This window comes from Haliaeetus leucocephalus, unplaced genomic scaffold, assembly GCF_000737465.1.
Source record: "Haliaeetus leucocephalus isolate CR32 unplaced genomic scaffold, Haliaeetus_leucocephalus-4.0 Scaffold517, whole genome shotgun sequence".
Taxonomy (NCBI): domain Eukaryota; kingdom Metazoa; phylum Chordata; class Aves; order Accipitriformes; family Accipitridae; genus Haliaeetus; species Haliaeetus leucocephalus.
The window spans coordinates 1,024,167-1,047,748 of NW_010972953.1; the positions used below are offsets into that span (position 1 = coordinate 1,024,167).

Here is a 23,582-nt window from a genome sequence, read left to right on the forward strand (position 1 = left end):
AAACTTCTACGCCTGTGGCTCTTCACATGGGAAGTTATGAAACTGGCTGCATATCAGATGCATGATTGGGCCACATTTAAAAGGCTGGGTACAAAATCCCCTGAAGTTTTAAAACAGAAGAGTAGAAGTACGTTGTTAACCGTTACTACGATTTGTGCTGCAAATCACCTACAGACCCCAGCGGACCCTGAACACATAAGTGCAGTGAGAGCGTGCCCACCCCAGGTGCTGCCGGAGCTGCACGAGCGCACAGGTGTAGGGGAGGAAAAAGGAAGAATGATTCCCATTGCAGAGAGAGAATGAACTTTTTTCTTAATAGGCACTGAAGATGGTCCCTCTCCTCTCTCTGCCTCTCTCTCTCCTTTTTCGTGTTTTGTTCCCTTCTGCAGAAACCTGCTCCAGCTGGCTGCCAAAAGAGAGTGTAAATAATTTGTTTGGTTGGCTCCTTTTGCAAATTACCCTGAGCCTCACACTCCAGTGCCTGCTTGTTGTTTCCCTTTCTGGCACCGCGTCAGCTCGTTGCGGGGATAAGCTTCCTCCCCATTGCAATCAGAACACACAGTAATTGCTCTCTCTAAACTCCTGTAAAGACAAAGCAGCGCGCAGAGGGATGCCTCGCTGCAGACACCCGCTCCCCCGGCCCTGGGCTCCCCACAGATACCGGCACCGCTCGCTCTTCGTGCACGCACGGGCCGTGGTCCTCACCGTACCGGGTCGATGGAGAGTTGTGCATCGAAGCCCTGCTTGGTCCCATTTGCTGAGGTGCAAAGGGGCCGGGATGGGGCCGTCAGGGCTCCCCAGGAATTGGGGGGACAGGGCCACGCGTGGGGGCAGGAGGCAAGAGGACACGCTCCTCTGCAGCCACTGCCAGCCCGGAGGCCAGGACAGCGGGTGCTCGGAGTTTGCTTTGCAGAGACAAGGCTGACCCGAGAGGGATCAGAGCCCACTGGGGGCCGTGGCGACGCCACGCACCCCCAGCCCGGTCCCCGGAGCCGTGCAGCCCGTGGGTGCTCTCGCTCCAGCCCTGCAGGAGCTGTGTGGCTCAGCACACAGGTTGTGTTTGCTTGGGTATGTTAAACGCTCCGTGTTTTTCCTGGCTCCCAGGGGGCTCCGCAGGCTGCGCGTCCCACAGGCAAACCACCTGCAGGCCAAAATGAGCAAACTGAGCGCAGCCTTCCCCAAAACTCAAGGGTGGTGAGGCTGGGAGGAGGCTGTCATTATTCCTTGGGAATTAATGAGGAAGAGCCGGAGGAGCATATTTACTGGGAAATATGCCAGTCATTCCCCCCTGAGAATACATTATGCCACCTTCATCACACTGGGATATTTCAAGCTCTCCCACCCATAAAGGAAACACATTCATCAGCGAGGAACGCACACTGAACTGCTCAGAGGAAGGAGCCCGAGTCTCAGCTCTCCACTGCTGAGATGCGATTGTAAAGCAGAAAACCATGTCAGCAGCCCGGCGCTCTTACGGGAGCATCCTCCGTAGGACAGATGCTTATAGTACATCCTAGCACTGTCCCTGGGCAAAGCAGGCATCATATACCATGCTGTCCCTTAGCACCTGCTCTGCCAGCACAGCTAGCATCTGGTATTTGGGGGTCTCTCACCTCCTAAATCAGAAGAGATTAATTCTGGTGGTGCTGCAAAGCGTACAGTGGAAAAGAAATGGAATCATAGAATAATATTGACTGAACTGAATCTAGATATTTTTACCCCAAGCTTCTGCTCACAGCAGGACTAGCTCCCAAGTCAGACCAGGCTGTGCAGGACCTGGTCCAGTCAAGTGATGAAAGTCTCCAGCAACAGGGTTTCCCCAGCTCTTTTGGGCACCTGCCCCCTGCTTATACTGCCAAAAACCGAACCAGGGGTACCGATGCAGCACGCGCCCACCAGATTCCCGTGCCTGTTTCAAAACAACAGAACCTGCTAGCATGGACAAGCCCTTGGCCTCTTCTGCTCCACTTTCCATCTGAAAGGAAGGGAGGGAAGTGTTCAGGACATTTTAGCTTCCACACACCTTGGAAGCATCAGCAGGTTCATGCAGAAAAGGATTATTTATGAACTTGACTGGAGTTGTCCCAAACTCAGGCTCTCTGCAGCCCAGCATTTATCAGTACTACAAGGATAAATGCAGCACACAAGGATACCATGATAAATGCAAGCAGTTTTCTACTGAGTCATCATGTCCTGCAACAGCTGGCGAACACAAAAGGTGCGAACAAAATTTGTAGCAAGGACTGCAAGAGAGTTAAGAAAATCTCTAGCTCCGTCTGTAGTCTGAACGGACGTGATTATTAATTAATCATGCTCTTTGGGGAGAAAGAACCCGTATAAGGACTAATTAAAAGAACATACAGTGGAGGGCAAAAGATTATTTATGATACCAAGTAACAGCCCTGCTACTTTTTCTCCCTTCCACAGGCCCAATGGGAAGGATTAACAGGACGAATTGTCTTTAATAAAACTAGCGGTTTACGGACAGATTTTGATCTGGATATCATCAGCCTCAAAGAAGATGGTCTCGAAAAGGTAGGCAGGGTTTGTCTTATCTGCATGTGGCTTAGTCTAACTCTGATACTCAGGCAATAGAGGAAATGGTTGGTGGTTGTATTGTTTCCAGGTTTTCTGGTTTTTATATAAAAGGATATTTACTTTGTGGAATTTCTCAGATCCTTTTCCATGCCTCAGCCATGACTCACTAGCCCCGAAGCGGTATGTGTGGGATTACAGTTACTAGCTGCAGAAGTGCTTGTGGCACTTTCCTGAGATAGTAGAAGCAGAAGAAACTTTCTGAGCAGCCATTAACCTCTCCCTGCCCAGGCTAAAGGTGGAAGGAATAAAGGCCGTCCCACCCCATCTTGCTGGGCTTGCTTACAAAATGTTGATTTTTCCCTGAGGAGGCAACAGCTCTTGAAAGCATCATCTTGGTGTGATTTCCCACAATGAAAATTGCCTAAGGCTTGGAAATGGCACCAGCTTATTACAGCCTAGATTTTGCAGGAGAATGCAGTGTGTACTTTTGTTTATTTCTTCTATGTGTTATCTAAGGGACAACGAGGAAAAAAAGCAAAAAGTGCATTTTTGCCTGGCTGGCTGGAGGGATCTCATTCGGTGGCCATGTTTGCCCAGCCACCCAGAGGCAACACAGCACAAAGGCTGCAGCCTCAGATCCTCCTAATTAGTGCAACTCTACTCTGGGCACAGCAATATGATGCTGATGTGCAAATCTGATTCTCAGGTGTTCATGGGGATTTCATTTCCTTTTCTACAATTACTTTTCAAAAAAAAAAAAGGCAATATGCAAAGCATTAAACACCCCTAGAACATCCCTTTCAAGGTGAGATCAGTTCATTTAAGACAAAAGAGAGCAGCAAGTGGCCTGAAATGAAGAAAGTACTGCACTGGGAACAGCTGATACCAGCGAGCAATGCCCAGGGGCTGCGCTCTAATCAGGCTCCAGATAACAGCATGCGAGGGCTCCTGGAGCCTGACCCCTTTTGTGAGTAATTCCGAGTCCCCGTTCTGCTAAAGGTGTCTTGCAGATTTACAGAAGAAAGTTGGCGACTGGGCAGCAAATCCCTTTCTAGAGCAGAGTCTGCTTTTCGACACCCACAAGGTGCCTACTGGCAGCCAGGGAGGAGTGCTGAGTCCTGTAACCTTTGGGCATGGAGACAGGTTATGGTACCGCGGGAAACGCCAGCCGGGAGCAGAGAGAGGGAGTTTTCAATTAACCATGCAGCAAGCGGCCCAACATGCACAGATGACTTTTCCAGGGAATTAATCACGCAGTGCAGGTAGGCAGCCCCCGGAGGCTGGAGGCACCAGTTTGACCAACCCTCCTGTTTGGAGGGGACGGATCCTGTGCGGTGAAGCTCCTGGGACCAAACAGCTTGACTTCCCCACTCCCCTTTTTTACAGTTTGTTTTTCCTTCGCTTTGAAATAAATTGTTGCCACGCTTTCACACCACAGCAGTAGTTCTTTGCTTCATGTAAAAAATCTCAAGGTCACCACAGCACTCTCCTAGTGGGTATTTTTTGGTGTCACATACAGAATAAAGAAAACATTTCAAATAAACCCAATGACCTTCAGTCTCAGCTGTAACCAGCCAAGCCCGTGCAGGAAGGAGGCGGGAGAGGAGCAGGGGAAGATGCCACCTTCTCACAAGAACTGAGCAGGAGACGATCTTTGTAGCTTGACTTCTTTTTTACAAAATATTTTGTTTATTGTCTAAACCAAAAAACCCAACATGTCTTTTTGGAGTACCGTGGCACCAACAGACCGCCAGAGAGCTGTGTTGGTAGAATAATAGAAAAACGTGCGAGTATTTGGATACGATGTGAATCTAAATGTTTAAGTACAACTGCAATATCTATCTGTCAAACTAATACTCCTCAGGTGTACTGGAGAATAGCTGGCACCAGCTGTATTTATTGCTATTGTGTGTCACATAAAGCCCATAGGAAGCTGCCAAACCTTGATGCATACTCTGTACAGCCATTCAACTTTTGTCTCCGACAATTCAGAGATTTCACAGTTCCCACTATTATTTTTTTGAAAGCTTCTTGTCAGCTCTAGAGGGGTTTTAAAGTATTGATGTCAAATCTCTGCTGAAGCTAGGGTTCTGTCAATAGTTAATCTGAAATAACAAAACACCAAACTACAAACAAATCCCATATGGATTGTGCATTATGTATAATAGCTTATGTTTGTTGAGCTTTAAGATTGAACTCCTGATCCTTATACCTCCTCAATGTTCCAGGGATTACAGGAGTATTAACTAAACCTAATTACATGTAGTTTGACTATCTGACTTGCACAGTTCTCTTAATGCATTTTTTTTCCTTTTTTTCTCCTTTTAAAATATTTTAAACTGATTAATTCAGTCTTAAGTGCCATGTATTTAATTTGCTTAAAGAAAACTTAGCAAGGCATAGTTAACTGAGTCTGCAGTGCTGCTAAGCAGGGGCCTCTTGGACTTGCTTCTCTTTTCCCATGCACAATAATAATCTTTTGATATTGCAGCTGTTGTGTGATTGAAGGGAGATATGGGAGATTGCTTAGGTTTTACCTGAAATATTTAGAGCCTTTCACAAAGTTCATGGAAACTCTTCTAGAATTTGTGATATTTTTTTGCCAGGCAGCATTGCTCATTACAAAGTCTCTTTTTGGGGATGCAGTAAAACCAAGTTCTCCCCTTAGACTGCTGAAGAGGTTGAAGAATCTTAAAAATAGCAATAAATAAAGTATTGGAATTTCCTGGCTCCCCAGTGGGTTTGAGCTGTCTGCCTTTGGTTTCTTTCTGAGTCCCATCTCACAGTTTGACCCTACAGATGGATTGTTCTGTTCCTACTTCCGTGTGGGCTTTTGTTTTTTCTCGCTGTCAGGCTGGCTATGTGGCCACCCTGCTCCGTTTGCTGGCAGCAATCCCATATGCCTCCACCTTTCCTGACATTTTATCTCACTATCACAGTCCTTTAGCCAGTCCTGCCTTCCAAGTTTGTTCTAAAGCCTCCCCTGCACTGCGGATATCAGGTTAACATGCTTAGATTTGCCCAGATGACTTCTCTTAGAGAGAGACATGTTTTGCTATTTCTGGATCAACAGACTTCTTCAAAGTCTAATAATTTATTAAAATTGACAGCTTGAGAAAAACAGAGCACCTCAAATTGATGAGGAACGTAGCTGCACGTGCCTGTGCCCATGCAAGCCTGCAAGCCTGCTGCCGTTCCCTCCTCCAGGTTTGCTGCCAGGACCAAGACCTCCCCTTGCAGTGGTCTTCCCTGAAGGGATGACCAGGGCCTTTCCAAGGGGATGTGTTAGAAATCTCTGTCTAGTTTACCACAACACAGAGGATAGGAATGGTCCCTACCAGGGATTTGCAGAGCTGGTCAAGTCATTTTTAATTCTCCCCACCAAAGAAAATCCATGTGGAAATAAAAAAAAAAAAAAAAGAAAATGGCCTCATTATGTGTGGGGTTTTTCATTTGTTCTGCTTTGTCCTTGCCCAGAGTTGACTCTTCAGCATGGCTTGATTGCTCTACACAGTACCTTTGCAAATTGTTCATTCAGCCCCTAAATTCCAGTCATTTTGGTCTTCTTTCATGTACCTGCATCAGACGAGAGTGCAGGGGTTGTTTATTATACAGGTGCAGCTGGAGTGACCTGCAGCTGAAGGGTTAATGCAAATCTTCCATTTAGGTTATACAAGATGATAATTTCAGCTTTGTTTCTGTTTACTGTAGAGGAAAGAAGCAAGCTCCATTTTCCAGGCCAGTAGGATGCTGAGAGCAAGTGAGGAATGCAAGGCGGGTATTCATGCGTTTGCTTGCTTCGTTTCAGGTTGGAGCATGGAGCCCTTCTGACGGTTTGAACATCACAGAAATTTCCAAAGGACGAGGGCCTAATGTCACAGACTCGCTGAGCAACAGATCTCTAATTGTCACCACTGTCCTGGTAGGAGATTGCAAGCCTGTCTTTTTTTCCTCCACCCATAAATCTCAGGGATAGCTGATATCTCTGAAAACTCACATCACCCCAGTACAGATCTGCTAGTCCCTCTGGAAAGCCGAGCAAGGAGGCTGGGCTCAGCAGGGCAGCGCTGTGCCCATGCACCTGCACCGAGGTGACCTGCGGCATCCTCCGATGCCACCGCTCCGGAGCAGGCTGCCAGCCAACGCACGGCGGACGGTGAGGCTGGCACGGGCCAGCTGGAACCACGCGTGTTCCCTCTGCCCAGGAAGGTGCTGCTCGTCCCAGCTGAGCTCCCCCCGCTTCAGCTGCCTGGCCAGGTCCCCTGTCTCCCCCCTTGCTCCCCGCGTGCTGGAGGGCACGGGAGGTTTGCACGTGCTGAGCTCCAGAAAAGCTCCGAATCGCCCATTTATCACCAGTGCCCGGGCAGGCAGCAGCGGGCACTGTCAGATGGCCGGCGCTGCCTACCTCGGATAGGAGTGTTCTTGTTACAGAAGGAAATACTAGGAACAACCAGAGACCCTGGCTTAGCTGCGACAATTGTGTTTCTTTCCCCCTCTTATGTACATATTTGATAAACTAGCTAAGAGTAATGCCATTATCCAGCAAACCACAGTTGCTTAACAGGTCTCCTCTGCTTCCAGCTGTCGTGCTGCGTTTTGTTGTCACATTTGCTATTGGATTTGACGGCCGGCATCAGATCAGAATGAATTTTTATTTACTATCTAATGAATTATGACTAGTGACATTGGTTTCTATATGGCTGTATTACACAGCGCAGGCTCACGGAATGTCACCAGGAAGCAAAAAAAATATCAGCCCTTGGACAGTCTACCCATGATTAGGCCTGAATTATGGTTTTGCTTATGGAAATTTTCTGGCCCTTTTGTGTTCCGTATTTTCAGGGAGCATAAAGGTACAGATGGTAAAGAGCCAGCTGGGGACGCGTTCCCCAGTCCAGAGCAGTGTGATCCCTCATGATGTCCCTGCCTTCCCAAAAGGACGTGACCTGACAGTGGGGTTTTGTGTCATAGAAGGAAAGGGACCGAGAAAGTGCCCAGAGGAGAACAGAGAAAGGAAACACTTGGTCCAGGGCAGAAGAAGAGCTGGAACCAAAGGTCTTGCATCCCTCAGCAAGAGGTTAGCAGATTAGAAGCAGGCAGAATATGAGCCAAATACAGACGCTGCTGCAGCTTTCCTTGCAAATTAGCCACTCCTTCTAAAGAACTTCCCATCCACCACATAATATTTGTTCCAAAGAAACACTTTCATTAAAGTCCCTCTCTCCAAGAGTCAAGTGCAGCCTTAGCTCATTGACTACACTTAGTAACACATTGCTTTCATGCCTCAGCATGCAGGGGAGACTGGAAAAGTTCCTTCCCTTCCCAGTCCGAAAGTTTTCTACTGTGCCAGTCCCATGAGATCGCAATGGGTCGTGCTTACAGGAGAGTCTGCACAGGGCGGTGTTCCTGTGCCATGTGCATTAGCAGAATCGGCGGCAGCAATGGTCCCCCACTGGCTTCGGTTATTGAAATGAATCGTCACATCAGGAGTTACTGCAGAAGCAGCAGAGAAATGACAGAGCGAAAGGCACTTTAACAATTCAACATGCATCAGATTGTAAGACTGCTTCTGTTGAGACCCTTGCAGCAGTACACGTGCACTCAGGCACAATACACACAGAGTTTGGGTGGTTTGGGGTTGGGGATTTTTTTGCATTTAAGCACTCTTGGTGTGTTCAGAAAGCAGAAGTTCAGGCAGTATTTTTCTAACAGGCCAAATGGAGAGACCTGCCATAGCAGGTTTAGTTCATTTTAGCAAGAGTAACCTAAAGTGCTGCCAGTACCTGTACACAGGAGATGCAAATTTTTAGGGCAACATGAATAACGCATCACATCAAGTCACTCCCAGGGGGAGGCTCAGGATCAGCTCTAAGGGAATTGTTCAGCCCATACTGTGGCTGGATAAAACTCACCAGAAGTTTATATAACAACTCCTCTTCCCCCCCACTCTCTTTAATCAGAACTGCGCGCAGCGCATTGGGGAAAATTCTTGGGGTGGGACGGCTGGTAGCACTGGGGGGTGGTTTGAGAGACGGCAGCAGAGGTGCCCGCACTGAGAGCTGGAGGAGCACCCGACTGCAGGGCAAAGCCAAAGGACAGCAGTTCGGGACTGGAATATCAGAGAGCTGTACAGACAGGACTGAGGGAAACCAGAAAAGATGCGTCTTGTCAGGGGTAAGACGCATGGCCAGAGTTGTGGAAATGTCTGGGTCTAGGGTGCAATAATCACTGTACCTCAAAGATCACAGCATAATGCAAAATGATGGAGCCAGGAGGAGACCTGTCAGCCATCTGCCTTTGACATGCTTTTTTCGGGCAGCATTTTCATCTCGTACTCCACAAGCATGTACAAATTACATAATGTACAAGGGTGATATCAGTTCCTATTAATTGTGCCATTCCTTGGGCCTGCACATGTGCCACGGGGTATCTACCTCGAAACCACAGCTGTCCTGCAATGCCCTTGCCTGCAGGAGAAGAAAATGTGCTTAGACCCGAGTTCTGCAATAATTGCATTTTCATATACTGGATTCTAAAAAAGAAAATACAACCCTAAATTTTATTTGCATTTGCAACACCTTTGTACTTTTGCACTGGTGTGAATGATTGTAGAAAAGCCATAGGAGGAACCTTTAAAAGGAAAAGCATGAAAGGTTTTTTTTTCCCCCTTTTGATCATATTGCAGTGACTTGTTGGAAGAGAAATATTACCCCAGCAGCCAGCGCCACTCTCCCCAAGCAATATGGGAACTGTGAAGTTATGAAATTGAGGGCACCTTCACTGAGAAATCGATTAGCAAACTGAGAGAGCTTGTGAATTGGATGTCTGGCCATTTTCAGTAATAAATTGTGAAATAGTCCGTGAATAAGTGGTTCACAGAGTTCAGAATTACCCCCTAGGAAATGTTTGAGACCTGGAGATACATTACTGAAGCGAGTGGCGTCCTAATGTTCAGTGCTTCGGCTGTTAAATATGTATGTAATCCCTACAGCGCTTCCCAAAATTAATAGTGCTTTACGGCTGCTCTGGAGCCAGCGTATTTATATCAAGATCCATAGATTCAGCTGATCCACAAACAAAGCACTAATTCCAGAGAAGAAAGCTGAGGAGGCGGCCAGGGAGAGCAGGATTTAACTGAGCTGTGCATGCCAAGCTAAACTCTATAGGCGTGATGTTATCAGTTTTGCTTTATCATACTGCAAATCGAGCTTTGCCTGCTCGCGTCCCCTCCCTACCTCACTTTCAGGCCGAGCAGGCACCTCCTGCCCACTTGCCTGCCCGCACCGCAGATGGCAGAGGTGGGGGCAGCAGATCGCGCTGGGAGACAAAAGCCACCAGCCCCCAGGCTGGCACAGCCCAGCTCTGCGTCCCGAACCCCCTCCTCGCCATACCCACCCGAGGCAGGGCGCCTGCGCTCCACCAAACTGGGCATCTCGGTAGTACCCGAGCTGGGACTCCAGACCTTCCCTCCCGCGACTTCAAGCCCCCTCGTCCCCACGCAATACTGCGGGGACGCCAGCAACACGGTTCGCTCACCAGAGCAAAATGTGAGTGAGCCCTCCCCTCGCTGGCCACCCCGTGGGCAAGGACAGTAACCTTGCAGATACCTTCAGTTTGAGCCATGTATTAGCTGCTGTTGGTATCTCATCCTCTCCTTGCCTCCTAGCTTTTGCCCGCTGCCTACCATCTTTTGCCATTTCCATCTGTCCCCTACACGTTTTCTCCCTCAGGCTCCCCAGTCTCCCTCGTCCTTAGTGACTGCCCAAGCCTGATACTCACCACAGGGCTGTGCAGTTTGCTGTGTGTTTGCTGACTTCACCTGCCAGCCTCCGCTAAAGAGGCAGGGATCCATAGGGCAAAGCCTGCTGTAAAGCACTTTATTAGTTATTTTTCGCTTGTGCTGGTGCTTGGCACTGCTGTGATTAAAGATGCCTCCCAAGCATCCCACAGCAGCCGTAACTGGAGCAGACAGCAGAAACTCTCTCTGGGTAGCAGTTGGGCCCTGTATCCCATCAGCCAGTGCCGGCAAAGGGAAAAGCAAGCTGAACTGGGGAACATTTTGGGCTGGGCACCAGCCACGCGCGGCTCCCTTGCCCTGTATTTAACCCACCAGCCTCTTGCTCGCTGCAGCTGCAGCAAATGACAGGTACTGTGGTGCGGGTCAGCTGCGTTTCTGCTGTGCGGGACTTGGGGTTCAATTTTTCCTCCCCCCTTTTACAGTTTCTCAACACTTTTCATTTTCAGAGCATGAAATGGTTATTTTTCTCCCTGAAATCCTACCAAATGGAAAACAGTTGGCTGCTTAGAAGAGACAAAATTAAATTTTGTGGGGTAAACAAGGTTGCTAATTAGCTGATGTGCTGTGCAAAGTTAATTTATTCCCAACATGTCACGGTGCCAGAAGATCCTGCGCCTCGTGGCTCAGGCTGACCCGCAGGGATGGCCTGTCTCCAGTGGGAGCTGGGCCCGCAGCTGACCCATAACGGGGACTTTTTGCCTTCCCACGTGCAGGAAGAGCCCTTTGTCATGTTCCGAAAGTCCGACACAGCCCTGTTCGGGAATGACCGCTTTGAGGGTTACTGCATCGACCTCCTAAAGGAGCTGGCCATCATCCTGGGCTTCACCTATGAGATCCGGCTGGTGGAGGACGGGAAATACGGGGCGCAGGATGAGAAGGGGCAGTGGAACGGCATGATCAAGGAGCTCATCGACCACGTGAGTGAAGCCCATCAGCTGGTGGCTGCCGAGGGGTGGCTGCGCCCGGGCTGTCCCCGAGGATTTCTGCCTGGGGCGGGATGGGTGCCCGCTGCTCGCTGGCTCGGGGTACCCGCAGCGAGCTCCTAACGCAGAGCCTGGGCTCCGTGTTGCGCGATCTGTCGTGCAAGTAGTATCTCTTTGCCTGACTCTCCAAATAGTCATTTGGAGTCTCTGAAAACGGACATTCTCGCAGGACAGAAACGGGCTCCGTGGCTTCAGCCGCAGACCCTCCCCGGCACGCAGGGCTGGGCACGCAGAGAGGAGGGAAGAGGTTTCTCCAAGCCCCGGCTGCCCACCAGCTCGGCAGCGTGGCCCCCCGGGCAGGAGCGGCGTGAGCCTGCTCTCACCCCCGAGGACGCTGCTGCTCTGCCCCTGAGAGCTGTGGGCCAGGGCACAACACCAAGGTGGCTCAGGGACCCCAGACGTGTCCCAGACACAGCTCGGCTGAATCCAGATGATGTATCCAGACTGCAAGAGCAGGTGTGCAGGGGACAGTTTAATATTTTTTTATTTTTATTTATAAACGCAGCTTATTTTCTAAAATCTCCCGGGACGTGGAGCTCCCCCTGCAACAGAGCAGCTGTGCTTTTCCTTCCGCAGGCACTTCTAAAAGCCCATTAAACACTAGTGAAACTGTCGTGGCAGCTTTACTCTCGCAGCTGCCAAAAAGTCACCTAGTCTGAAACCTCAGCTCGCGGCCAGAGGTTGCTCAGTTTCCTAATTAGATATTTTGCCTCCAGCACGTCCTGCGATCCCAGAAGCCGAGTTAGGGAGGTGAGGAAGACTGGTAGTTTTATGAATCTCCGATTCCCAGAAAAAGTCTCCGGAAGAAAAGATCAGGACAAAATTAATCTATGATCTCCACTGTGCAGGCAGCAGTATAAGCAGTCCTAGAGCCGTAACACAGCTCTCTTCTCCTGAATACCCTGCTCAAGTGGTGCAGCCCTTGGACCACCTCTGGAGTTCCTGGCTACATTTTGAAAACAGTGCCTAAGCAGAAAAGAGACAAAAATAATCCCACGTACGTAGCAGCTGTGATGCTCTCACAGTTCATGTGAGAAGAATGTATTTGCTGGGTGAGTCACCTCAGTAAATGAGCTTCGCTGTGAACAGATAACAGAGCATTGTCTGGCGGTGAGACTGCGGAGCTGGGGCTCAGGGATCTAGGTTGTGTTTCCGGATTTGGCTTGTCTGCCTTAAATGACATTGGACAAGTTGCTTCTGTGCAATACTTCCTCCATCTGTAAAATGCAGATGATAATGATTACATCCCTTATAGGGACAAAGTGATGCTTAATCAGTTTGTGAAGAGTGCTGGAGTCCTTAGATGGCTCACCCTGGAGAAGCGGGAAGGGCACGCAAGGACAGCCCTTGGAGGAACATGATGCTGTGTCTCACAGGGGAATATGCCACAGGCTGTGCAAACCTACCTTTGTATTTTGGCTTCCAGAAAACTCCATACAGCTCAAAATACAGATTTTATAGTCTCTTACGCAACACCCTTGCTAAGTTAGGGAAGTGACAGCGTCCCAGCAGAAGAGATCGGTGCTTTGCCGTTCCGAGCGATGTGTGTGACGTAGATACGAACAGACGCGGAGCACAGGCTGCGATCCTCGGCAGTGCGCTCCGGGACACGGCCTCCCGCGGTCCCGCGCCCGCTGCCGGGAGCAGAGTCTGTGGCTCTCACCGCGGAGTATCTGTAGTGCAGGGCTCTGAAGAAGTAAATCGCTCCAAAGCAGGGAATAAGATGTAGGGAATAGAAGCCAGACTGTCATTTAGTCCGAGCCATGTCACTTCCAATGTCCTGCAAGATGTTGTAGGGCTCTCGGGAGGCTTTCAGCCATTCCCAAAGCTGTGGTCAGCTAAAAGAGACAGACTGAGAAGAAGATATGGGGAACCACCTCATTAAGTAACATGAAATTCATAGTCAGCTTGCGTTAAAGTATTTCTTGGCTAACTATTTCAAAAGCAAATTAACATACAGCTACAGGAAAGGACTAAATCCCCTCTTCTTGCAAGTTTTACTGTAGCATTAAGTTTGAACTCTGCTTTCTAACAGGTGTGGTTGGGTGCATGCCTTGGAGTGATTTATAACCCTTGCCCAAACTCCATATGAAGCCATTATTTTCTTTATCTGCATGTCATTGCTTTTTATAGCAGTGTTTATGTAAAGCATTAAAAAGTGAAACTGCAGCCAGATGGGGCCTTTCCTCAGCAGCAAAGCATCTTCAAATCGTGTGGGGAAAGGAACAACTGATTGGCACTTTGCAATGGGAAAGTTCAAACCTATTTCACACCTAGTAGGAAAAGTGTTGGAGACAGCATTCAAACAAAGTTGTAGTGATGAAAACAGGGCTGCCCACACTGTGAGTTTGATATCTGGGCTGACTTTCCTCCATATTCCGTGTCTCCTTCTCATAAAAGAATTGGGACCATTCAGGTGGGAGCATAAAGCAGGTAGGATTTTGTGAGGTCCAAACACCCAGGCCAGGATTAACTCTATGCAGAAAGTCTGTGTATTGCTGAAGACCCCCTTAACTCATCTGCATCTGAGACTGAGCCCCCCGAGACTGCTGTGATGCACCAGCTCTGGTGGGCTGAGCTGATGTGCAGGCTGGATTGAATGTCCCATGCATAGGAGAGGGTGCTCCTGAGGTGAAATGAGAAGCTAAAATGGTGATTGTTATCACTCGGAAGGTCTGAGAGCTGTGGGAGTGGGAGATGCTGTGTGCCAGGAATAGCCTGATCCAAGGCTGAAATTCGGTGAAAAGGAGATGGGAAAAGCAGGGGGCAGCCAGCCCATCACTCAGGATGGCCTTCTGCTGGGCTGGGAAACACAGCCAGAGAGGAGCCGGGCGTAGGCAGCCGTCAGGGTAGCCCAGGTAGGTATATAATTATAGTGTTTCAGGGATGATGGTGCCTACCACGCAAAGGTGTAAATCACGGCGCACGTGACAGAGGATGGGCTGTTTACGCAGTGGGCTCTCATGGCTTGTTTTGGAGTCTTGCATCATACTCCTTCCCCTGTCCTCTCTGATCTAGACATGCCTGGCCATAGGCAGTAATGCCTTAGGCTATGATCCTTTGTAAAATTGCTTTGTTTCTAGTCTGGCCTTAAGCATAAACAGGAAAAGCAACAGCAGTCAGAGCAGCTCACAGCATGACCCTGTCTTCCAGGTCCCCAGCAGCAGATCTGGAGAAGACAGCCTCGTGCCGTTAGATGCGAAAAGCCCTGCCCTGCTGCCTGTCATCTGCTGCTCGTCCTTCATCACAAAAAAAATCCCTGTTTTGAGGGAGTTCAGTCCGTTCCCTGGAGAACTAGACTCTTTACTCACTGCAGTTGTTTATTGTCACTCCCTGGCCACTCCCGCAGAGGACTGTCAATCAGATGGGCCGTGAAAGCTGAACTCGTTTGCAACACTGGCATTAGGGGAGGTTTGGGGCACCCAGGTGATACAGAGAGGCTCCGGTGCCCTGCGCATCCATAATAAGTGGGGAACCTGGCAACTGTCAGATCTCATCCTTTCATCACTAGCGAACTGTTATTGATGTTTATTCATAGAAATTATTATTGATACAAGAAAAACTACACTGTGCATTGTGGCCCATCCATTCTGATTTATAAATTCTAGTTGTCTGGCAAAATAATGCCTGCAAATCTTCCCTATTGTTTGTGGGCAGAATCACATAAAACCAGCAGAATGAGTTGTTCTGGACATTTTGCACAAACTTGTTCACAAATAAAACTTGTCTTCTGCTGAGACAGTGCATATCAAATTTCCATTCAATCTGAAACTTCATGTGGGAATAAAAAAGGTATGAAAAATAATAGGGTTTCTAATGGAAATCCCTGCCAATGGTAACTATAGAGAAGATGTAATATCTGTCCTTAGGGACGATTTATGACAGTTGATTTAACACTTTCACAATAAATGGGCATTTATTGACAGTAAATTCTGGCAGAAATACATACTGCACCACATTGCCACATTCCCATTAATGTCTCTGCACTGGTGGATGTTTATTTCAAGTGTCGTTAACTGGGGATTCATTTGGAAGCTACCGGGCCAGGAATAGGGAAAAAACAATTTAATTGGATGAAGTGTCCTCTATTTCTTGTTTAGACACTGTAGGAACTCAGCATTAGGGAGGAGAAGGAAATAAGCCAAAACACCTGGTTGCATTTTCTCCTTTTGTGCTCAGCATCGTTAATTGGGTGAATTCGTATTTATCATATTCAGTGATCCAGGTGGTTGAAGCACACTAAAGTGTACGTTGCGAGCCCCGAGTTCTCTGCTTGCTTCTGCAGTTCTCTCTGGACCTGCCTTTCCCTCCCCTGGCTTGCTCACCTGCCAGTAATTCATAGGATAGGCCTTGTCTCTAAAAATACGGCCATTCTCACCAGGATCCTACAGCCTTTGAGATCCCCGCAGTAGAATTAATGGCAGTTCCCTCTCTGAAGAACTTCTTAAAGAAAAGATTACGAGAGGCCCAACAGGGCTTCATGGTCCTCATTTCTCCTCTTTGGCTTACAGCTAGGTTTTCCCTGCTGACATCTGTTCTTAATTCACCACTGATATTAAATAAATTCATTGACAAAAATTATGTCTAAATTAGGTCTGAAATTGTAAGAGCAGCCATTAAAAGCTGTAGTCAGACAATTAACACTGACCCCCTGCGCACGGTGAGGGCCGAGGCATGTCTGGGATGCTGCCGGGCACGACCTGGCTCTCCTCGAGCATCACTTCTCGCGCTGAGGGTTTTCCTACCCCTGGCCAGCAAGAGGGGAGGGCTGGGGGCACAGGGCTCTCGGCAGAGCGCTCCGACGCCTGCTAAAGCAGGAGCCCCTCTGCCTCCAAGCCTCGGGCTGCAAGACAGACCGGCTGCCTGGGCTGCGCCTTGTCATCCCCCAGTGCTCCGGGATGCCCAAGGACGCCTGGGCGCTGGCTCCGCCACAGGGGAAGATGCTGGAAGATGCAGGAGCGAGGCCAGCGCGCAGCAGACCCACGGGGGGACAGGGTGCGGGAGCACGGCACGGCAGCCGAGCAAGCAAAGCAGGGATGGGGGCAGAGACGGGACCTGAAGCAGGGCGGTGGGAGCAGAAAAGCGCTGCAGCCCCAGCGCTGGCGGCGGTGGTGGCAAAAGAGAGTGAGGGATGAAAGTGTCGATGCTGCCAGACAGACACCTGAATAACAATTAAATAAGTAAAATATGCACTATTTACCTGTCTCTCAGGCAACACACACATAATTAGTTTATGTAAATACCTAACTCAGATTGGCAAAATAAGCACAGAAGCAGCTTATTTTCTTGAATAAATATTTATCTTGGTGCTTATGCTATTTGTGGGCTCTGCTGTCACTGGCCATCACACACAGCTTTCCTCCGGCGGAGGTCGGATGCTGCACGATTTCCACAGTGACCGTGGCTGTGCAAAAGCTGTTCTGACCCACAGGCCACATTCCCATGATAACTGAGAACTTGAAGATAAGACTTAGCATTTTCTGATAAAAGCCAAATACCTCTGCAGAGAATACGATCCTCCATCCACTGAACGCTCGGTGAACTCACATCAGTTCCACCCAAGTAAAAATGCTGTAACACTGGGTGAATAAGGAGATCCAAATCCTTCAAGGTGTGTTAGAGAAGTGTCTGCATTTGGTGTACAGCTGCCTTGGCAAAATTCATATTTTTGGCCTCAATTCAGCAGAACACTTAAGAACATACATAAGACTTGGAAGGCATGCAAGCTCCAGTAAAACAGAAGCGGGTGCTTAAGTGGTTTTGCTGGACGAGGGCCTTTCAGCCACTGGCACTTGCTATAATTCCTCATTTTTAATAAAACCCATCTTACTGTGCAACAGCATGAAAGTTGGGGCTGAGTGAAGGAAGCAGTCAGGGCCTAATAATTGACTTCCCAGTTTATAATGTCAGAGCACGACAAATGAAAGCTTCACCCTTGGTAGGTTTTGATTTAGATTCTCTCAGTCAGCAAACCCTTAATTAGAGGCCACCTTCAGAAAAATCTGCATTGATAAAAAGGATATCGAAGTACAGCCCCGCACTGCCTTTAATAGCTCAGGACACCACACCAGCCTGGGCTCCCTAATACGTGCTCCATTCTGCCTGTGTGTGACATTTACTGCCAAGGACGTGGGGCTGTGATCAAATCACAGGAGCTGCTAAAATGACACAGTAAAATTTTATTTCTGCACTAAAAGCATTTTGATCCTTGGGCATCCATGCAGATTTCTCTCCATTTTCTGTGGTAAAGCATAAACTGCTAGCTGTTATTTAGCTTGCTATATCATTTTGACAAATTTGGCTTAGGATCTTTCAGACAGGCAGTTGCTAGTGAGCACTGACCACAGAGCTGCTCATTTGTTTCCTCCTTCAGAAAAATCCGTAGCCAAATCCTTCAATATCTCCTTCGGTTTTCCCTGTTGAGTCAGGACACCCACACAGAAGTGATGGAGGAGGTAAAGTGCTGCATTTCTTTTGCCACTTCTGCCTTGTGACTTTGGAGACCAGTAAGCCCAAATTCTCAAGTATGCTGTAATGTGGGGAGAGCAGCCAAGCTACAAACCTGCCAGGCATCCTCCACCAGGACAGTACCAAGGATGCAGACTCTGCTCCTCGGATGCAGAAGTTCACCACCTCAAGCTGGGCAGCCAGCATTGCTGGTCCACTTTTAAAAGCCACTGTCCTTCAGTTTTCATCAATGTCACCATAGCCACAGCTGGCACAAAAGGGCTCATTGGGAAAATATGGTTTCCATTTTCTCTAAGTTTTGACAAACGCCAGTAATTGAAACGAACACTTTCTCTATCAAGCTGATTTAAAAATATATTTCTGTTTGGAAAGTGAGAAGGAAAGGGAACCAACCAGGGCTCAGCTGAAGAACCATGTTAGGAAAAAAAAAACCATCATTTTTACCCTTGTTACAGAATTCCTGAAACTCTTCTGTTCAGGACCTCTAAAGCTATGTTCTTTGGAGAAGAGACATCTTTCATACAGACACACACATGTATGTAATGGCTAAAAGCTTATGCAGAAACTCTTCTTATAGAAAAAGGCCCAGATCCCTGTGTTTAAAAATATTCCACTGACTTTCATCACAGATTTGCAAGGTCAAATGAGATTATTAGTCTGACCTTCCTCCACAACTCAGGCAAGAGATCTTCACCAATTTCTACAGTGAAACCATAGTTTCTCTTGGAGTAAAGCATGTTCTAGCAAGACAGCTAATATTGATTTAAAGTTTGCAAGTAATGGCAAATCCACTACATCCTAGGTAATTATCACTCATGGTTAATTTAGAATTTTAATCTTCAGAACCAGATGTTAAATAAATCTTGCACGGGTATGCTAGGCGCCTGGCACGGGGGGAGGTACTGCTCAACTTCAGAAATGTAATTTATGTGCCTGCATTTCCTCTGAAGTCAATGATACCAAAAGAGTGATTTGCAAACCCCAAGCAAGGCAGCTGACATTGAGGTAGCCTTGGATGTATTTACTTAAGGTTTTTTTAAGAACCTGAATGGATGTTTAGTGAGAGGAATGAACACAGCTCTCGGCCAATGGGTTGTATGTAGTTGCTCACTGAATCTAGCATAGAAATTATTCAATAACAGAAATAATAGAAAGAAACACAATTCATACAAGAAGTCAGGATGAATAATATGCTCAGCTGAAATTCCTCGTGCAGCTCAGACAGTTCCAGCATGACTGGCTGTGAAGTCCACCATTAATTAGCAGAAACGTTTCCTCAGTGGGACTTGCAGCCCTACGCACAGAAGAAGATGTAAGGGGAGCTGTGTGAGGTTTTGCTCACTCCCACCAGCCGGGGAAGCTTGCGAGCATTCCCAAACAGCAGCGCTCCTGCCCTATGCCACAGCTTCCTTAGAATGAGCCTTTCAAGTTGCATGGTGAAGGCAACTCAGGGGAAAGAAATTGAACCTTTTACCTCATGCTGCTACAATATTACTTCCTGCAACTTCATTCTGGAGTGGCCTCCCTCTGTGACTTTCTCTTCTTGCAGCAACATTGAAAGGAAGGCCAACAAAACAAATCATCTCTGCAAACGGTGGGATTTGCACACAGCAAACACTCTGTTGTAAAGAGTTCTGCGGCAAGGAGCGAGCACAGCAAGGATCACAGACATTTTATACCGTTGTAAAATACAATTTTTCTGACCATTTTAGAAGAGCCTATCAAAATGAGCCCGTTGCATCTGGGCAAAAGCTGCAGAAACGGTAACGTCTCTGTTGTCTGCACCGTATTTCGCCAGCTAACACCAACCAAAAATCTATACGATGAAAGTCATAGAGTACAATTAGCAAACAGCAGACCACTTTTGCTCTCCAGCCCACTGATTTAAATCTGGAACAACTTTCTTAAAGGTGGTAAGCACATCCACAGCAGCACCTCCAGAATCTCGCCTAGCGTGTTTTGGAGACCCTGCATCTGTGTTGGGGTTTTGTTTAGGTGATAAGAAGTATTCGTAATAACTGGACCATATTATATCAGGTGTTCTTGTGTCTGATGGACACGGACCAGTCCCTGGTCCCTTTACCTGGAGGGCTTTGGAGCAGAGCTGGTGAGCTGAGCACTGCCCAAACACTTCATGGGCAAGGCGGCGCAGCTCTGACGACAGCTTTGCGTTCGCCTGTACAGCAGGATTGCAGGTCTGAAGGGAAGCAGTTACCTGTGCGAGCCCAGCCTGTGCCAGGCAGAGGGCAGGAGGTCCAGCCTGGCTCTGGCAGAGGCACAGAGCAGACGTACCCCATGTGCAAAGGGAGGGGGGAACCCCAGGGCTGTGCTTTGGGGGTTTTTTTTGGCCCATTACTGCAGTGTGACTGCTGCGGGTGTCCCTGAGGGGATGGAACGGCCTCGGTTTCTAATGCCTTCTTTTTGTCTCCCTCGGTGCCTCCCTCCCTCGGCGCCGCATGCAGAAAGCTGATCTGGCCGTCGCTCCTCTCACCATCACCCACGTTCGGGAGAAAGCGATAGACTTCTCCAAGCCCTTCATGACCCTGGGGGTCAGCATCTTGTATCGGAAGCCCAACGGGACCAACCCCAGTGTGTTCTCCTTCCTCAACCCCCTGTCTCCTGACATTTGGATGTACATCCTCCTCGCCTACCTGGGGGTCAGCTGCGTGCTGTTTGTCATAGCCAGGTAAGGGGACGCCGGTGCCGCCCCACGCGACTGCCATCACGCCACATCTGCTGCCGTGCGACAAGACACCCTGCCCACGCTCAGATCCGAATTGCTGCCTGGTGTGTCGCAGGGATCCAACCACCCAGCGGGAGCCGCAGCATTAAACCCGTGTCATTAATGAAATTACTTTTGGTCCATTACCCAAAGGCAGGCTGGTCTCTTGGCGTGGGGCTGCTCCCAACTGCCAGACTCCTGTGCCCTGTTCTCTTTTGGGTCGGTGTCTCAGAGTGGTTGTAGAGGTAATGCAAACCCCACAGTGAAAATCGAAGAGTTATCCACAGGGGAAATTTGTTTCCTTCTTCGCTAGCTAGAGTCTGCATTATATCCTTTGTACTGCTTTACCATACTAAATGTGCTTGTGTTTGTTTGCTTTATTAACATAAACCTGTAAGCCTCTTCTGCCATATCAGGGCAGGCAGTTCCACGATTTAATAGACTTCCAGTACAAAAGAATTTTAAAATGCACTTTTACGACTTTAGAAATTTGGTTGCCTTTCCATTTCATTAGCACCTCCCTGGTATAACGAAGGGTAATCTTCCTGCTCTGTATCATTCACTATTCATGCTCCTGTTAGGTCACTTCTCACCCCCCCTTCTCCAGGAAGAAGCCCAGCCTCTCCACTGTGTCCTGGACCTTTTTCAGTTCCTGCCTCTGAACTCTCCACCAGCAAAGCTCCCACAAACCCCTCCCCATATCAAAAGAATGGAGAACCCGTTGCTACGGATGAGACAATGTGTCTGTTTACAAAATTAATATGCATCTAATTAGCATGTTTAAAACCTCTATATTTAAAAGCAGCAGAATTTGCATATATTTGCATGTGTTATTAATTTCACAGAGTCTTTGATGAGACGCACAGTCCAGGGCTGTTCTCAATACATGATTCCACCTTTTCAAACCAAAACAAAGCACTTGCCTCCCTTCTGCCAGGCAGCCGCCCTCCCTGGCCACACACAGACCTTGCTGGATGTTTAAATATTTTGTGTAAACACCATGCCCAGGGAAGAAGCACAATCTGCAATTAGACATTCATTTCTTATTTCTTCCAGTTCAAGCTATGCCAGTGGTGCCTTCAGAAACCCCCCTGCTAGCCCCACACCTTGGACTGGGGCTCTGTGCAGACCCCCTCCCCCCAAGGGCTGCTGTGCTGTACTTTCCTCAGAGCATCCTTCAGAAACCAGCTTCTATCTAATCCACTGACATCAGTCAGACAGTCAAAGTAAAGATTAAATATGAAACTGCAGCAACCAGAATCCATTAACCCTCCTGTTACAACAAATCTGCAATTTTCAACATCCCTCAGGTCCATGGGGGCATTTAGAGATGATTTCTTGAGTTTACTATGTAATATCCTAATTACACATAACAGCAGTTGTCAAAGTAAACTCAGCTTAGCAGACAGCATTAGTGCTCCAAACCATCTGGGATGGCGAAGCAGCTACATAGTCTGATCCTTCCTCTGCAGAGGTGCAGAGCTGGAGAGGTTGCACTTCACTCTTAGAGGACACAGAAGGCCCTCCACGTTCAAGATTTTAACTGCAATCGCTCTCCTCCCTAGTCTTTGTAATGCATCTCAACCAAACGGCCATGTACCGGGTTTCCAGGCACTTCCCTGAGATCCCACAGAAGCTGTCTGAGCACGGACGTCTTTGCAGGCTGTTTGCACAGTGCCTGCTGGAAGCGCGGGCCTGGGCTCTTATGGCACTGCAGTACAAGCAGCAACTCATAAAAACAACCTAACAGTTCACTCCAGCGAGAAGGTGGTGTAACGCACAGAAATGGTAGCACTTGTTATTACTACACTACTTTATAATAGAGGACAAGAGTCACGTTGCCATTAACACATCACTCCGCCTTCCTGCCAGCTCTGCCCCGCAGACCCCCTGGCCAGAGGCAGGCAGCGGCCAGGGGCACACACAGCGCAGGAGAGTTCGGCAAAACGCTGCTGCCGGCTCCGTCCTGCCCGGCTGAGACCCTGGGAAGGCTGTTGGGGACTCCAGCGGGGCAGGATGAGGTCCTCAGCGGTTTTGCTTTGTGTCAGAGGGAGAAGAACCAGATGCTCTCAGCAGGAAAAGATGCTCTTCTGGGAAAATGAACCCAAGGTAATTATGAGAAGGAAAAAAATTGTGATGACTGATAGAACTCCTTCACTTTATGTCTCCGTTAGCCATGCAGAACATAGCTAGATGGGCTCTGCTGCCATAACGTCTTTGGCTTTAATGCCATAAAGTATTACACTACTTGCGCAGCTTGGAATGACAATTCAAATAAAGCTTATTTTTCCCAACTCCTCTGATGGCCAGGTACCCAACCAGGTACCAGCCTGGTAACCCCCCCTGCCCTGCCTGGCACTTGGAGGGCTCTCGCTGCCCAGAGCGGTGTGGACCTCAGCTAACTCAGACCGCAGCGTGTGCCCGAACACACGGCAGTCACACTCAGTAACCGAGGGCCTGTTTTGACATCCCTGTGACCGCCCTGGCACAATGAACGCAAGAGGGTCCGAACCACTTGCTGTGCTGGGCTTTGTGGTTGGCATTGAGGGATGAAAACCTGAAGAACTGTGGTTTAGTGTCTGTTTCGGTTCTGAAATGAGCCTCATAATCTCTCTGCATCATAGCAGTTATGATGTAATACAACAGTTTTCCCTGTCAGGCTATTCTTTGGCTGAAATTGAACCTATAAAATATTGCAATTACAGTTTCTTTTTCACATGTTTTGCTCCTGACATTTCTTCTGTCTTCCTATTCTCTTTCAAAGAACACCAAGTATTCGGTGTAATTAAGGTTCTGCAGGAATGATCTTTTAACACATAGAGATGGAAAGCAAGAGTTTTCATGGGGAAAATATTTACTGCATTCAGAAGTAATGGAAACAATATCTGCTTTTGACCCCAGCAAGGCCTCTAAAATTCAATTCTCAGGAGAAAAGCACAGTCAAAATAGCAAAGCCTTAATTCAGAGACATGAGTCTCCTGAACTAGGCACCAGACTCCTCTGCTGATGCTATAATCATAGGTCAATGCCACTTAAAACCAACTTAGGGACTATTTAGAGGCAGGCAAAGGAG

General features: G+C 48.2%; 1 protein-coding gene across 1 annotated transcript in view; it reads left to right on the top strand.

Annotated features, from left to right (window-relative positions):
* Window positions 1-23,582, top strand: part of GRIK3 (glutamate receptor, ionotropic, kainate 3) — a 59,550-nt gene that overhangs the window by 20,936 nt on the left and 15,032 nt on the right. The window contains exons 8-11 of the mRNA XM_010576302.1: window positions 2,428-2,535; window positions 6,347-6,460; window positions 11,050-11,253; window positions 20,250-20,473. Of these exons, the coding sequence (XP_010574604.1) occupies window positions 2,428-2,535; window positions 6,347-6,460; window positions 11,050-11,253; window positions 20,250-20,473 (650 nt within the window). The remainder of the gene's footprint in view (window positions 1-2,427; window positions 2,536-6,346; window positions 6,461-11,049; window positions 11,254-20,249; window positions 20,474-23,582) is intronic.